The sequence below is a fragment of the Callospermophilus lateralis genome, chromosome 2, assembly GCF_048772815.1.
Source record: "Callospermophilus lateralis isolate mCalLat2 chromosome 2, mCalLat2.hap1, whole genome shotgun sequence".
In the NCBI taxonomy this organism is placed as follows: domain Eukaryota; kingdom Metazoa; phylum Chordata; class Mammalia; order Rodentia; family Sciuridae; genus Callospermophilus; species Callospermophilus lateralis.
Window position 1 is genome coordinate 180855340 of NC_135306.1, and position 18026 is coordinate 180873365.

The 18026-nt window shown below is 42.5% G+C and overlaps 1 protein-coding gene across 3 annotated transcripts in view; it reads left to right on the forward strand.

Annotated features, from left to right (window-relative positions):
- Kiaa1549l (KIAA1549 like) overlaps nt 1-18026 on the forward strand; it is a 250457-nt gene that overhangs the window by 131634 nt on the left and 100797 nt on the right. For 2 of the 3 annotated variants that reach the window (XM_076844329.2, XM_076844330.2), the window contains exon 2: nt 15143-15487. In XM_076844329.2, the coding sequence (XP_076700444.2) occupies nt 15143-15487 (345 nt within the window). Of the gene's footprint in view, nt 1-15142; nt 17657-18026 lie in introns of all 3 variants that reach the window. The other variant, XM_076844328.2, reaches the window with a different exon arrangement.

An 18026-nucleotide genomic window follows, 5' to 3' on the forward strand; every position in this document is an offset into this window, starting at 1 on the left:
TTGATATTAATTCTTCTTTAAAGGTTAGAACTCAGTTGAGAATTCGTCCAGTCCTGGGCTTTTCTTTGTTGGAAGGCTTTTGATAGCTGCTGCAATTTCATGACTTGATATTAATCTACTTAAGTTTTCTCTGCCCTCCTGGTTCAATTTTAGTAGGTCGTATGTCTCTAGGAATTTTAACATATCTTCAAGATTTTCTAGCTTATAGTGATATAAATTTTCAAAATAGTTGCTGATGATCCTGTGGATTTCAATAATGTCTGTTGTGACATTTCCTTTTTCATCTTGAATTTTGTTAATTTGAGTTTTCCCCTGCTCTATTTTTTGTTTGTTTGGCTGAGGTTTATCAATTTTGCTTATCCTTTCAATAAACCAACTCTTTGTTTCATTGATCCTTTGTATGTTTTTATTATTGATTTTATTGGTTTCAGCTCTGATTTAATTATTTCCTGTCTTCTTCTGGTTTGGTGTTGATTTGTTCTTCTTTTTCAAGGGTCTTGAGATGGAATGTTAGATTATTTATTTGCTATCTTTCTATTCTTTTAATGTATGAGCTCAATGCTGTGAAATTTTCCTCTTATAACTGCCTTGATACTACCCCCAGAGATTTTGATATGATTTTTCACTATTCCCATTTAATTCTAAGAATTTTTTTATTTCTCCCCTGATTTCTTCTGCTATCCATTCATCATTAGAAAAAATGTATTCATCTCCAGGTGTTAGTTTCTGTTTTTTATCTTTTCATTAAGTTCTAATTTTATTTCATCATCATCTGATAGAATACAAGGTATTATATCGATTTTTTTTGTATTTGCTAATATTTGCTTTGTGGCCTAAACTACGATCTATTTTAGAAAACATTCCATGTGCTGCTGAGAAGAGAGTGAATTCAGTCATTAATGGGAAAAGTATTCTGTAGATGTTTGTTAAGTCCACATTATTAATTATATTTTTTTTAGTTCTGTAGAATCTTTATTTAATTTACATTTAGATGATCTATCCAGTGGTGAGAGAGGCAAGGTAAAGCCACCCAGTATTGTTGTGTTGTGTTCTATTTGATTCTTAATATTGAGAAGGGCTTGTTTGATGTACATAGATGATGCTCCATTGTTCGGGCATAAATATTGACAATCATTATATCTTATTGGTGTATGATTCCTGTAAGCAGTATGAAGTGACTTTCTTTGCCTTTTCTTAATCTTGGCTTGAAGTCCACTTTATCTGATATACTTGTTTACATGAATCATGAGCATGGTACCTTTTCCCCCATCCTTTTACCCTCAATCTGTGGATATCTTTGCCTGTGAGGTGAATCTCTTATAGACAGCATGTTGTTGGGTCTTGTTTTGTAATCCAATCTGCCAACCTATGTCTTTTGATTGAAGAGTATAGACCATTTACATTCAATGTTAGTATTGAGAGATGATTTTTATTTCCTGTCATTTTGATTTATTATAATGTTTATATCAGGCTTGATTCTCCTTTTATTGACTATTCTTCCCTATGCTGTTTTTCATTTCTTCTTCATGAAGTGTTTTATTGACTATGTTTAGTAGTGCAGGCTTTCCAGTTATGAATTCTTTTTAAAAATTTTTTCTAATTAGTTATACATGACAGTAGAATGCACTTTGACCCATTGTACACAAATGGAGCACAGCTTCTCATTCCTCTGGATGTACATGGTGCAGTCACACCGGAAGTGTAATCATACATTTATATAAGGTAATAATGTTCGTCTCATTCCACCGTCCTTCCCATCCCTACACCCCTCCTCCTCCCCTCACTCCCCTCTGCACAATTCAAAGCCCCTTCATTCTTACCTAATCCCCCATTATGGATGAACATTGGCTTATCAGAGAAAACATTTGGCCTTTGGTTTTTTGAGCTTTATTTATTTTGCTTAGCATGATATTATCCAGCTCCATACATTTACCTGCAAGTGTCATAATTTCATTCTTTTTTAAGGCTGAGTAATATTCTACTGTGTACAGGTACCACATTTTCTTTATCTATTCATCTGTTGAAGGGCTAGTAATAAATTATTTTAGCTTCTGTTTATCATGGAAGATTTTTTTTTCATCTTCAATTCTGGAGCTTAATTTTGCTGGCTATAGTATTATTGGTTGGCATCCATTCACTTACAGAACTTGGTATATATTATTCCAAGTCTTCCTAGCTTACACAGGGCCTGGTTTGAGAAACTAGTTGAAATCCAGATTGGTTTACCTCTAAATGTGACCAGTTGTTTTTTTCTTGCAGCTTTTAAAATTTTATTCTCATTCTGTATGCTAGACATTTTCATTATAATGTGTGGAGTGGATTTATTGTGATTTTGTATATTTGGAATCCAATATGCCTCCTATATTTGAATTTACATCTCATTTTTAAAGTTTGGAAAGTTTTCTGATATCAATTCTTTGAAAAGATTGAGCATCCCCTTAGCTTATATTTCAGAGCCTTACATCTATCTGTCTTTGAAATGGTCTAATCTATTGGTGATGCTTTCCATTGAATATTTAATTTGGTTTATTGAGATTTTCAATTCCAAGATTTCCATTTGTTTCTTTTCCGAATCTCTATCTCTTTACCAAAGCGATCTTTCACTTTCTGTATTTTCTGTCGAATGTCACTCCTTACTTCTTATTTGAGCTCATAGAACATTGTAACTATGAACTTCCTAAACTCTTTCTCTGACAGTTTCTTCACTATGGTGTCAGTTAAGTCAGTTCTTGAAGCATTATGGGCTATTTGCTTTTTCACATTGTTTGTATGCTTGCCCATCTCTCGGTATAGTTCTCATTTCTTCTTTTAGGTGGAGGACTACTTTGTGAGCTTCTTTCTCTTAAGAGCCCTCTCAATTCTGCTTTTCCTTTGCTGCCTCCTTTTTGCATTGTAAAGAGATTGGGAATCACTGCCTAGCTCACTTCTGCCATCTTCCATAAATGACCCATCCACTCATTTTTTGCTTGGCTGCCCTGTATTCATTTACATATTTGGATCATTTTTAACTTAAAAAATATTTTTAAAATATCTCTATTCAATTTTATTATTAAAATTTAGCTGGGTACTGTGGTATGTACCTGTAATCCCAGCGACTTGGGAGGCTGTGGCAAGAGGAATGCAAGATGAAGGCCAGCCTCGGCAACATAGTGAAGCCTGTGTCTAAATAAAAAAGTGAGAAGGGCTGGGGATGTGGCTCAGTGGTAAACTGCCCCTGGGTTAAATACCTAGTACAAAAAAATAGAACTAGTTTTATAAAATGAAGAGGAGACATTTCCATGCACTTCAAGGACCTGAATTATTTTGATAACATTGAAATTACCTGTTTTTAAACTGTTATGTGGAACTTAGCTGAATATACCTGGCCTAGTGCCATCTTCAATAATAGTTTCCTTTTCCTAGTTGGTTGTCTGTTTAAATTTTCCATTTCTGGATTAATTTTGGTCATCAATGTCATTATTCATTTCCTCTAAATGTTCAAATGTTTTGCCATAGACTTGCATGTAGAATTCTCTTATGATTATTTCTTTAGTTGCAGATGGACACAATACCTTTATTTATTTATCTATTTTTATGCAGTTCTGAGGATCGAACCCAGTGCCTCACCATGCTAAGTAAGTGCTCTACCACTGAGCCACAACCCCAGCCCGTCTGATTCCCCCCCTAATTTGATGTATGAATGATTTAACTATCTTATTCTTTGTTTTTTCCCTAAAAGACTAAAGGACCAGTTTTTCTTTTCTTTTCTTTCTTTCTTTCTTTCTTTCTTTCTGTCTTTCTTTCCTTCTTTCTTTCTCCCCCCCCCCTCCTCCTCCTCCTTCTTCTTTAGTTATAGGTGGACACAATATCTTTATTTTATTTTTATGTGGTGCTGAGGATCAAACCTAGTGCCTCACGTGTGCTAGGTGAGCTCTCTACCCCTGAGCCACAATTCCAGCCCATGAAGACAAGCTTTTGAATTTATTTATCCTTTTGACTGTTCTTTGTGTTAAAATGTGTTGGTTGCATCTTTTATTTTTTATTAACTATTAATTTTTTAGGAAAGAGAGGATTTTTTTTCTCTCTCATTTTTAAATATGAAAAAATAGCTTTCTTTAGGAAAAATATATTCTAGGAGAACATTCTAGGCAATGAATTGTTCTCTAGGTATAGCATTGACTGTTTCAACTGAATGTTGGGGAAATGTTAAGAATTCTTTGAATTAAGAAAATACAAAATATATGTAAAGTACACATATGTGTATGCATATTTTTCTGCCTCTCTTTCTCCTCTTGGCATTGCAATTAAAACTGTAGTTAGACTTAGGAGGACTCTTCATGGGGAAGTGTCCTGTTTGCAACCTTGCTGTGTAAATCCTCTTCAAAACCACATGCTTGGGGGTAGCTCAGCGGAAGAGTGCTTGCCTCATATGTGTGAAGCACTAGATTTCATCCTAGTACCACAAATAAAAAGCAAATAAAATAAAGGTCAACCAACAACTAAAACAAAAACAAAAGAATACAAAAAACCCCACATATTTGCTTGCAGAAATAAGAAGACTTTAGGGAGAAATCTAATGCAGAAGCACAGTGAGCCTCAGGATGCTTAGAAAGCCAGATGGATTGATTACACAGGCACTCATTGGAGGTTTGCTGTTGGAGAAGAGGGATCCATTGTAGGAAACAGGAGCAGTTCCAGAGAAGATAGAAAAAAAATGGCCACAAACTGTTATAATTTAGGGAGAAGATACAACTCCAAAACCTCTTCATTAGATTTTGTGCTCCTTGATGAGAATCATAATAACTAACAGCTGACCACGCTCTAGGAGATGTTCCAAACACTCGACATGGATTAAAGTCTTCAAGTTTCAAAACATTTTTGGGAGAACGGCATCATTCATATCTTAGAAAGGAGTGAACAGGCACAGAGAGGTCACGTAGCTTGCCTGCATTCATCCGGCTGGAGCGAGGCAGTTGGGCCAGGAACGGAGCTACTCTGACTCCAGACCCCACACCCTACACTGTGACGCCTGACCTTCATAGAGAGGTTTGCAGTTTCAACATCTTTGTGATGAAGTGTCCGAGAAAGCGTTCAATAAGTAGTTGTGGAATAAGTGACCAAGATAATTGAGCAGATAAGGGACGTTACTGGCTGTAATATTAAGCAGAAAGGGGAAGGTACTCTAGTAGAGCTAAAAATAAAGAGTCGTGGGAACAATGACATCTTAATTATGGGATTATCTCTTAGAAGAGGCTTACATTCAAATCTCTTCCAAATGTGTGAGGACCAGACATGTTGTTTCTTCTTTCCAACTCTCTAAACCCTCTGGCTGCTCTTCTTTAGGTACAGAATTTCCTGTATCCCTAAAGTCTTTCTTGCCTAATGAATTGAAGCAGACTCAACTCCCCCTTGGGCCATTAACATAAAATAGCAAAAATTAATATGAAACTTTGGGAAGGTTTGCTGATAGGATTGTCCCAGTTTTGCAGATTGGTTATTGGTGGTTAATTGTGTTTCTTATGATTGAATTTAAACTTATTAATGACCCCATCAGAAAGATACCCGGGGAGGAAGAAAGGGGAGACCTCCCAAGTACTATTGTGTTACTTTTCTGGATACAGATAATATTCTTCCCCCCAAGTGACCTTCTGTGTGTGTGTCACCCTAGTCCAGGAGACAAGGTTACTTGTGGCTGCCCTATTTGCTGCATAAGGATTGCAATGCCAAAATTAAAAGGAGATGAGACCATTATTTATCGTACTGAACGTTTATTTATAAGCAACTTGTGTTGTAATAGTTGGAGGATATTCAGTCAAATCGTAAGGGCCACATCTTAGTGGAAGTAACATGCAGCCTTACCCAATATGAAAAGATGATTTTAATATAATGTTAAAAGTTTTTTAAAAAGATATGAAGTTGGATGTGCAGTGTGATCACAAGTCTATAAATAATAATAATAATAATTATTATTATTATTATTATTATTATTATTTTATATCAGGGATTGAACTCAGGGGCACTCGACCACTGAGTCACATCCCCAGCCCTCTTTTGTATTTTATTTAGAGACAGGGTCTCACTGAGTGGCTTAGTACCTTTTGCTGAGGCTGGCTTTGAACTCATGATCCTCCAGTCTCAGCCTCCCAAGCCGCTGGGATTACAGGTGTGTGCCACTGCACCTGGCTATAGATCTATAAATTTAACAAACACGGGCTTTCAAAGCCTGTAAGTTATTCCCTACCGTATGAATCACGATTTTCTGGATCTGCTAGAACATGCCTGTTAGAGGGGACAAAGGAGGAATAGGACTCTTCTTCTTTTCCCCCTACTTTTCTGTCTTTTCTAAATTTTCTGTGATGATCATATAAACCCAGGTTTACAAAGTTGAAAGTGAAATTGTATTACTGGTCTCATGGGAGGGTGGGGATCAGCTTTATTTCTAAACCTGTTTCACAAAGGATTTGAAAGCAATAAACTTTTTAGAAAGGCAGATAGCTGTGAAAGAGCTTTGAAAGTTAAAATGCTTCTGTCCGTGCCGTGCACAGAACCCTCTCTGCTGGCATGGATTCAAGGAATGGCAATTGGATTCTATTAACTGGTGCATTTCGTTTTAAAGAGCCCCAAGAGGAATCCTCTTCAGCAAGAGCATCTCAGGCACCTAACTCCAGAACTTGCCAGGTTTTGACGCGTAAGTGGGTGTCGGGTGTGGGATGGAAGCTTCAGCATAGCAATGGCTTTTAATCCATCTCTTTTGACCTTCTGGGAATCGAAGCCTGACAGGTCTCTGTGATTTAGAGCTGTGCTCAGTAATGTTTGCTGAAGATGCATCAGCCAACTCCGAAGAAAGAGGAAGCCACGTGTGGGCTCCATCTGTGGAGGTCACTCTGGGGGCGCAGTGCACCACCCAGACCTGCACACGGAGGGAACCTTGCTTCTTGCCACGTGTTGCAGAGAGCTGCCAAGCCTGCACTTGAGCTCACTCATCCCTAGTTTCCTCACCTGTAAAACAGGGATGATAATACTGATGTTCGTTTCGACTTCATGGGTACTGTGAAGAACCAGATGATGGACATGAAATTATTCTGCAAACTACAATCCTGTTTAGATGTGCAGGATTCTGATAATGCAAGATTTGCAGGCATTTCTGAGTTGTGACTAGCATCCAGGTCCTCCGGGGAAGCCTCTGAGTGCATTCATGCCTATTCTGGGCTGAACATATAAGGATAATAATACCAATAATAGCTAACATTTTTTTCAGCACTGTGTTGCAGACACTGTTTTCAGACATTATGAGTATCCTTTCATTTTAATCCTTTAAGCAACTTTATGAAGTAGATACTGTTATTGTTCCCATTTTATTGATAAGGAAACTGAGGCACAGAGAGGTTAAGTAACATGTCCAAGATCACACAGATCACACAGTTAGCAATTTGAGGAGAAGATTTGGATTCAGGCAGCGTCTAGGGCCCCATAGGCACATGCAGATATTTTTTTCCCCCTCTGATACATAATAAAGGGAGGGTTGACATGGATGTTAACATTCATTCCTTGATTGCCTCAATCTCTACATGAAAGAGCAGTCGATGACTGGGTGTGTGTTCTTAGTGTTGTGATATGGAAACCTGTCGGCAGGCAGTGGACCATCTCATGATTGTGGTTGGACCCAGCCCTGCTTACACCTGGGGTGGCCTAGCAGGACGTTCTTTTCCTTTATGTCTCCATCAGTCAAAGAAAGGAACAGTGCTGATTGGGAAAGGGCTGCGACTGTGGTTGAGTGGTTCTGAGCAAACCAGCAAGCCGTCCAGGATAGCACTGAACCTGCACAAACACTCCTGAAGTAGCAGGTTCGGGGGCTTTGGAAAGGAGGGTCTGGGACAAAAACAGCCACAAGCTGGGCACTGAGAGAGCACAGGGGCTGAGGGAGAGAGGCCTGGAGGGGAGGGACCAGCAACAGAGGAGCTCTGTGTGCCTTTTTAAGGTTCCAGTTCTGCTTGTCACATGGGGGAAATGGACATAGCAACACCCCAGCGGGGTCCGCGCCTTGTGTACAAGTACAGACGATGATGAGGTAGCAACGCCAGGATGCTCGGGAAGACAGACACCTGAAGGATCTGTCCCCCTGTGTCTGGGTGGTACCACGCCGGGCTCTGGGGTCTAGGAACCCAGGGAGGCAATTTGCCTGGTTTTAGATACTAGTCAATGACCGGCTCTGGGTGTCCAGACCTGGCCCAGGTTTATCAACTCTTTGGTCAAGTTTCACCTTGTTAAGGAACTACTTCCTGACGCTTCTAGTTCAAGGCTAAGTTCTTGGGACTCTATGCAGACTTGCTCAGCTCACAGAAGCATCGGCACTGAACTTGCATGTGCTTGCTTCTGCACGCTGACCCCATTTGTGCAAGTTATTTTTAAAGCTGATATTCTTCCACGAGTGACTGTTACTTCCTAGAAGGTTTGAGAAGGATGATTTTATTTAAACCTGGTTCGAAGAAACTTAGCTTAAAATGCACGTGTATAAATTGTTCGTTGAATCGGGTTTTGTAGGACCACCCATTCTCGTTTCCTTGAGATGCTAAAAGACAGCTCATTTTCACATTTCAGTGTTCTGAGGGGCTTCATCTTGCTCGCTTTTGTTCTTATTTCTAACATAAATCCATCTCCTCTCCATTTTCCTAATCCATGTCATTCTAAGAAGAAAAAAGTCATGTTTTGTGGGGAGGGGTGAGGGAGGATTGGGGAGTCAGTGGGAGTTTGTAGAAAAAAAAAAAAAAAAACCAAGAATTGGGTATTTGGAGTAGAATAGCTCGGTATTTTTTTCCCCCTTGAAAAGTGGGATTTTTGACCTAAGAGTTTTCAGCCTGTTCTCAAAGCACTAATCCCAACATGGTTTGCTGCTGTGGCCTTATTTCTGCTCCTGCAGGGTCCTGTGTTCTATTCAGGTAATTTCTCAGTTGAGTCCCAGGCCCTGTATTAAACTTCTCATTTCACAACCCATTCCCTTCCATACTCCACTCAAACTTGTGCTTATTTTTTTAAAAAATTTTTTGAGATGTAGATGGACACCATACCTTTATTTTTATTTATTTATTTTTATGTGGTGTTGAGAATCTAGCTCAATGCCTCACATGTGCTGAGCAAGCACTCTAACACTGAGCTGCATCCCTAACCCTAACCCTAACCCATACTCATGCTTCTTTTTGACTGTCTGGACGTCAACCTGTTACCATCCTTCACGCTACTTTTCAATCCGGTTATCTTGTCCTCTGTTTCTTCTTCCTACATACAACCTTCCATAGCTCCCGGCTTCCTACCTGGGTTAGTTTTCTAGTGCTATGTAACATTTTACCCACAAACTTTTGGGACTTAACCTTTTTTGATTACCTCAATTTTTCCATGGGTCAGGGGATTGGGGCCACTTTCCCCGAGTCCTCTGCACAGGGCCTCAGACGGCAGTCACGGAGGTGGCTGGGTCACATTGTCATCTGGAGGCACGGCTGGGGAAGAATCCACTTTCAGTCAAGTCATCAGCAGAATGTATTTCCCGTGGCTACACACGGGAGTGCCAGCTTCTGTCTGTCAGCTCCCTGAGGGTGGTTATGCTCATGGGTTGGGGGATTCCTATAGGGCGTTGGGGACAAGTGTGTCTCTGCGTCACGATGTCTGGGCCTTCGAGTGGGAAGATTTGAACAGCTGGGGTGATTCAGAGAGTTGGGGATAGAATGATCTGGAAGCTGCTCCATTCTCGTGCCTGGGCTGGGGTGCTGGGGAGGTGCGGCTAGCCGGACTGGGGGTTGGAGTGGCTGGGATGGCTCTGCTGGGGCGTGGGCTGTGTGTGGAGGGGCGTCCTGGTTCCAGGAGGGAGTGTGGGAGACCATCCCAGGCACCCAGCTACTGCGGCGTGGCCCTTCATGATGTCCTGTGTCATTGCTCCCGCCACGCTCTGGTGAACAAACTCAAGCACATTCAGATTCAAGAAGGGGATACAGTCTCCCCCTCTGAGTGGGAGGCATCAAGGAGAATCTGCAGCCATTTTTTTAAAGCTGTATTTATATTTGTAGAAATACAAATGTGAGGAAAACTAAAATGCTTAATTCTGAGGATCAAAAGGGACCATTAGGGGTTATCTATTTTCATCTCCCACCATGGCTCAACTCTTCTTTACAACCTTCCTATTATCTCGTGCCTGGTCCTCTGCAGGTGTCTTAGGACTCCTGTCACTCACTCTTGCCCCTATGCTGTTAATTTTTCACTCCACAGACAAAATGATTCATCCAACATTCCAATTTGCTCCTGAACATCATTTTCCCTCATCCTCTCCATTGAACTAAAACCTGCAGTGCTCCAGTGGTCTGGCCAACCCACCTCTACAGCCTTATCTTATGCCCACCTTGGTCTTCCCAATCTAGCCGTGGCTACCTTCTTTTGGTTCCTTGTCCTCATGCTATTACCTGCCCCAGGCCTTTGCCTTTGCTTATCTCTCTATGTGGAATACTTTCCTTTATCCTCTTTGCTTGATTAGCCCTCTATTCATCCTTTGGATCTTGATAGTCACTTCCGCAGTAATGTGCTCCCTCATTTCCTTGATCGAGTCCCACTGCATGCTCTTCAGGATGATGCATCTTTCATCTGTCGTTTTTACACTTGTGAGAATGTTTGCTTTACATCCACATCTGCCCCGACAACTGTGAGTTCTATGAAGCCATGGACTATGTATGTTTTTTTCTTTAAGACATTCCTTTACTCAGTGTCTGGCATACAGCACATATTACAGATGGACAGAAGAAATGGAGGCGGGAAGGAGGGAAGGTGGAGGTGAGTCAATCTAAAACATGCCCCTTTGGGTTCTTCTAGTGGTGGAGAACTCACTGACCTGAAGCCAGCTCATTCTGTTTTCCATAGTTTTAATAATTGGAGAAATCTGTTCTTATCAAATATAATCTCTCCTTGTGCCTCTTCCCCCTGGCCCTGGTTCTGTTCCTGGAGTGCTAAATCACACCCGCAGCCCCCTTTCTGCATGGTTTAGACAGATTTGGGTCCTCTCCACTCAGCCTTTTTGAGCATCTTTACTGTCAGAATACTCTCATTGTGGGGAAGGGTAAACTGACTCTCCAGGGTCAGCGTCAGGTGCAAACGTTTGTCGGCGTGCCTTGAAGGCCCTGGTTTTCCCTTTAAAAAGTCCTGTGACTGTTGTATCCTACTCAAGATCATGTTTCTCTTCATAAATAAGATATTCCAATAAATAGATATTCCAATAAAATTACTGCCTCAGCATGCTGTGCCTTGCCAGTCGAGAAGCCTTGAGTGCCCCAGGAATCTCACTGCTGTCTGAGAATTAGCACCCCTTTTTAGAAACTGGTTTCCTCTTTATGATGTAAAACATCTCCCAAAGTATTTTAAATCAGCATACTAGACTGACACAGCCACATCAATGTTTATAGCAGCTCAATTCACAACAGCCAAACTATGGAACCAAACTAGGTGCCCTTCAACAGATGAATGGATAAAGAAAACGTGTGTGTGTGTGTGTGTGTGTGTGTGTGTGTGTGTGTGTGTGTGTACATACAATGGAATTTTATGGAGCCATAAAGAAGAATGAAATTATGGCATTTGCTGGTAAATGAATGGATCTGTAGACTATTATGCTAAGTGAAATAAACCAATCCCCAAACACCAAAAGCTGAATGTTCTTTCTGATATATGGATGCTAACCCACAAGAAGAGAGGGTAGGGATGTGCTTTAGTCAGATTTTTTTGCTGCTGTGATTAAAAGGACCCAACCAGAACAATTATAAAGGAGGAAACGTTTATGTGAGTGCTCATGATTTCAGAGATCTTAGTCTTAGATCTTACTTGATGTACATGGAAATATACACACATCAAGTTCCATATCCACTCTGGAACCAATTTCTAAATAGACTAGGGTAAATTGTGCTTCAATAACAAAAAATACCCAAACTACGATGACAGCAAAGGCTAATTTCTTGTTCGTGTTACCTTTTCATCCTTTGTCAGAGGGGTCTTTTATTATCTTCGTCCCCAAGGGACCCAGACCAGCAAACCAGCAATCATGTTTAACACTTCTAATTTCTTTCTTTTCCTCCATTTTTTTTTTCCAAATTTAGCAACAACCTGTAGGAATATAATACTTCTAGGGTTTTGGTTGTTGTTGTTGTTGACAGAACAGGTCTTTCCTTTTAAAAAGTGAGGATCTTCCTCCAGCATTTAAATGTCCTACCCCACAAGTGAAGCGTGCCATTTCCTCCCACACCTCATTGGTCAGAACCAGTCACATGGCCTCAGCCAACCCCAAAGGTAGCCTGAACTTTAGCCTTGAAACTTCACAACTTTACATGCTCAGAAGGTGGAAATAGAAATATATGGTGAACAGCATCCGGGATTCTCACAGGGGAGGGTAGCATTCAACTCTTCAAAATGGTCTGTGGAAACTTTTCCCCAGGAGGCGTTTGAAACAGAGTTTCAATAAAAGCTATCTTGGGGAGCACCAAATTCTAATTGGGAAAACAGCAGAATCTAGTAGAAATAAATCCACTAGAGACCATTTTTCTTCACTTTTTTGTGGAGTTTTTCATCAGTCTTCGTTGGTTGTGATCACTCAGTTAGATACAAAACACTTACATTATCACCCAATGACCCATTCTTCTTCCGTCCTGTTGGCAAGATTTTTATGCAAGAGTTTGTGAGCCATCCTACTGAAAGCAAAAGGTACTTGGGTTACAGCATTCTTTTTGAGTTACAAGGCTATTTATTTGAAACAAGATAAATTCTTGTTTTGACTCTTGAATCCATGAATTGAACTCATGGTCAAATCTATTTCCGTGAAAGTACAAAAGAAGAAATCATGTATAAATGTTACTCAACATCCAAGCGATAAAAATGGACTCTAAAATGTAACTGGAAAACATGAAAATGCAGAATGACCTTATATGGATTCTATATTCACCCATGTTCCCAGATTGCTTGCAAAGTGTGAAGCTGAGGCTACGAACAGGAAGGATTGAGGTATCGGCCCTCCACGTAACATTGCAACTGCCTGGGGGTGAATGGCTCCTTGGGCTGCATGTGGTGATATAGAAGCACATCCATTGCAAACTATGAAGCATTTCCCAAGGTTTGCACGTACTTGAACGCAATACTGTGTACACTTTGGTGTCCTGAAGCTATGTACATCTTGCCATTGATTTGTGTTTAGGGCGAGGTTTGGCTGGCAGAGGCCAGAGGGAGCTTTGCGCTCTGCAGGTAGGAGCCCTGATGATTCTGATCTGGTTATAAGGAGCCACTCAGGCTAAGTGGGGCTTATTAGATGGCTTGCCCAGAAGGGCTTGGTATTGCTTACAAAATGGATCATCAACAAATCCGTTAAAGATGGTTATAGTATTGGCTTACACCCCAGCATGTTCTAAAGATGACTTGAGGACAATTTCTTGAGCATCTGAAAATTCCAAGAATGAGAAATTTTAAAAACAAGAAAGCAAAGGGTCGGGAAATTTTTTTTTTCATGTGTTTCCTTAATTCAGAGTGAAAGATACTCCTTACTTTTCCAAACCTTACAAAAGGCAACGGAAAAAGATCATTTCAAGGAAAAATTACTACTTAGCTTTTGGGACTGCAGAAAATCTTGCTGATTCTAAAAGCTCCAGTGTAATAAGACTTTAGCTTTAGTTGTTTGCTCTTTTGGTTGGCAGAATGCCATGTGAAGAATAGGTACCAACCTGAGAAAAGCCTGGTGGAGAGGAAGCCCCTCACAGGAGCAAGGAGCCTCTACATCCAGACCTGCTTCTGCCCCTGATCAGTTATGTGGCTTCCGGCAAAGGGTGTCCCTTGTCTGGAACACAGTGTCCTCTTTCATTGAACACTCAAACATAGGGCACACAGCCTATGACAACAGCTCATTTGTTTAGTGCGTCTCTGGAAATCTGTCCTTCCACCGCAATGATGATTTCATTTGCTGCTCACCATGGCCCAGAGGGTAGTTTGGATGTGCTTGTTGTCACCATCTCCATGTGACAGTTATGCAGACACTCACATACAGCTTCAGGGGGCTGAAGATATGAGCAGACCTATAGTTTCTGACTTCACCTATTGTTTATATCAAATAGCCCTATGTAGAAGGTTCTAGAAGAATCTTTAAAATATTAATTAAGGACATTTAGCTACTCTGCACTACCAATCCTCAGGAACTGTGGAAAGGGGAATCATCAGATAGGATAGGTGAAGTTCCCAGCTTCCTGAAATTTCATCTCCCCGTTTCCTGTGGAGCCCCCCCTCCCCTGCCTGTGGTTTCACACATTAGTTCTGACAGCTCTGGTCTCCGCAGATGCTTATAGTGACACCAGGCCTTGTGAGAGGTGTCTCCTGTCCTAGGTTGGGTGAGTCATTTTTCTTTCTGAAACAGCCTAATCCGAAAGAAATCTCCTTTGCTACTTGACACGGTGTGAACGATAACATCAGGGATCCTTTTAAACCCAAGAAGAGAAATATGTTTCATTGGCGCCATCATTCCAAACAGGCAACCTCAGATATTTCAGTGGAGATGCCTTAGAGACCTAAAAGAAGATCCACGCTCAGATGCATAGTCCTTTAAGAGTGTTGGGCATATGAGTTTCTTGGAGGAGATTTACTTTTGGTGTCTTTGGTCATTGACAGGTAGCTACCTTTTTTTCTAAGTTGAGAGTTTTATGGTTCAAATCTCATAGGTGCTACAAGATATTTTTTTTAAAATGTTTTTATGAGTGCATTATAGCTATTCATAATATTGGGGTTCCTTTGGGCATAGTCACACGTGCATGGAATGTCATTTGTTCCCAGTACCTCCTTCCTTCCTCCCTCTCCTTCTTCCCTGCATCCTGTTCCCCCTCTTCTACTCCACTGGCCTTTCTCCCATCTATTTATTATTTTTAATAATTGATACTTTATAGGTAGGTATGAATGAAGGTAGATTTTTTTAAAAAAATATGTGAATATCTTTCACATTTTTGCTTAAACATCCCTTCATCAAAGAATGCTCTCACCAACCCCATCCTGTGGATATTTGTAGAGATTTAACGGGTTGTTTGAATAAGCTCTAAGACCAGGAAGGGCCTGTCTTGCCCACTCCTCCAGCACCTTCCTGATTCCAATGCCTTACTGCAGATACTTTGTTTCACAGGAGCAGATAATCTGCAGATCCACGTCACCCCAACCCCGGAGTCATTTCCTCGTGGGAAGTTGTTACCAATTTCACCAACATGGCCTTTCTCGGAAGTCAAGTCTTCTTTGGCAGTGGACAGAATCAAGAATGTGCTGGAACAGTCTCCTGATAACACGAGCTTGCTACAGTTAGCCCGGACACCTCCGCCCAGGGCACACCGCAGGGCCAGGGCTCACGTGGACTTCTCTCCTTCCCTTTACCAAGGCAGCGGACAGAGCGCCTCCCTGGAGCCCTCTAAAGATTCCAGCGAGTCCCTGGTCCCACCCAGGCCTCCAGGGGGAAGAGAAGCAGCGGACGTGTCAGGTTTGCCTCACGCCCGCATGCTTCCCCCATGGTCCACAGTCCCATCGGTGACCTTGAGTGCCGTCCCCCCATCTCAGCCGCGGGTAGGGACTCCTTCCCTTTCGGAGCATCCCCTGAGATCAGATATGCTCCCACTTCCTCCTCCACCTTCATCCTCTCCATTGACCTCCAACTCACCTCATTCCATCACCTCCTCTAAGCCAGCAGAGCGTCCCACCCATGTGCCTTTGTTCCCCCAAATAGCTCCCCCCGACTCCTCCTCAGCTCAGACTGTAGCTAATGCCCTAATCCCAGCTTTTGACAAAATGAACCACATTCCACCCCCAGATGCCCAGGGTTCCAGAGGTGTCCCTCATCTAAGTTTTTCTGGATCCTCCACAAAGCAGTACTCTGAACTGTCCCCCAAAGAGGGTTCCCACTCTCCAGGCTCACCCACACCTGGGGGTTTAAGCTCCATGGCAGAATTGGCCCGTCTGCCTCCCCCTACCCTAGCACCTGGAGGTCTTCCTCGGCTTCCAGGTGGGACCCCCTCATGGTCCATGATGGAAGTGGCTTCAAGTCCTGCATCCACCCACCCAATCCACACTGCGGGGGCTAAAAGAGCGCACAATGGGGTGTCTTTGCCAACTTTTAAGAGCACGGCAGCAGCGACCCAGGCGGCTGAGCTTTCATTGTTTCGGACTACAGAATCAGTGACCATAGAAATGACCAGCAGAAAGCTAGCCCCTGCTACTACTGCAAGTGACCCTGCTAACCCACCACATTTGTCAGCAGATCCAGAGAATTCCAGAAGGCCTGCCCTTTCAACCGAACACACATCTTTGGTGCCTGCTCTGCTGCCTTTCACTCCTCTGGGTCAAGGGCAAGCCATCCTTTCTGGGACAGTTCCCGCATCGCCATCAAATGGGAAAGGCAACCTTCCCTCCATGATCGCTGTCCTTCAGCCTGCAGAAGAGCGTACCTTGCCATCCCTTGTACCTGAAATGCCCACAGCTCAAGAAGGAGGCAATGACGGGGCCCCTCCTGCAGCCACAGACTTGTTCCTTTCAAGGAACCTTCCTGATCTTCTTTCCACAACTTGGACATTTCCCCTGCAGAAAGAGGTCAGCGTGACAGCCTTTTTAGGGAAAAATAAAAAGGCAAATGTGACTATTCCAAGCAAAGAAGTTTTGAGTCCTCACACTGTAAATGGATTCCGCTCTGACTTCAGCGCTGATCCTATGTCATCTCCCGTCATTACGACATCAGGAACAAATCTCCTTCCTTCAGGATCACCTCCAGCCTCCAGGCCCACCATTCAGACCACCCATATGATTTTCCCATCTCCTGGCTTCGCCAGCACCAAGCTGGAGACTGACACAGCTGCTGAGGGCCATTCTGAATCGCCCGTTTCTGCTTCCAAGCAGGTGACAGCATCTCCCTCCTCCACTGATGCTGATGATTTCTCAACAATGGGAGTCATGAAAAAGCCAACAACCACAGATGTTTTCTGGAGTTCTCTTTCAGCAAAAACAGGAACGCTTTCCAGAGACTCCACAATATCTGGCTTGCAGCAGCAAACAAGTGATGGTCCAAATGGTCACACAATTAACTCCGCCAGTTGGGAAGTTCGTTCAGCTTCCACTTCTCTTCCCCGGGGTTTAACTTCAGCTGCCAAAGCAGTAAAATCTAAGAACATCAAAGATACTGCTGGGCAATCAGTGGCTGCAGAAGGCTTCAACATCCAAGATCTGGTCCTTAGGACAAGCACCAACCAGCCTGTGCAGCAGTCGGATGTCACCTTGGCCGGAAATCATACAGACCTCTGGCCCACAAGCCATAACAACCATCCCAGAGACTTCCAAACAGCCAAGGTTGAATATTACCCATCCACAAGTCAACGTTCTGCCCAGTCAAGCCATCCTCTTTGGCTGACCTGGCCACGTCTGTCTTCTACAACAAGCTTGCAGGACATGCTTTCTGATGGAATGGATACAGGGTCCCACATTTCCAGTGACATCTACCCATCACCCAGAATAAATGCTTCCACGTCATTCCGGAGCAATCTTGGCTCTCAGTCAGCTGCTGAATCTCCTCCTCTATCAACCAGTGCCTTCCCCAGGACCCCCTCCAAAGTGCTGCAAGCTTCTCAGCACCCCAAGAAATGGACAGGTGCAACCACTAATGCAGGTAGTTTGTTTCTTGGTACCCAAAAAACAGGTATGACTGCTTTCGGGACCAAAGCATCTTCAAGCTCAGCAGCCAGCTTTGCTCTGAAGGCACATACCTCCCCTTCAGAAGTGAGAGTTAGCAGCCCAAGTAGACACGTAGTTGATCCTCTACCCACTTCATTTTTTTTTTTAAGTATTCAGAATTTGTGCCCTTTTTACCAACCATGGCTTGGCTGTAAGCGGCATTCTCATTAGGGTTAATTACCTTAATGAGCCTAAGTTGTTTTGCTTGCCAGCCCAGAGAGCTGCCACTCCTCACCCCAGCTAACCCATAGGTTCCCTCCATTCATCATCAGAACAAGTGGCGTGTGTATTCCCGGCCAGTGACG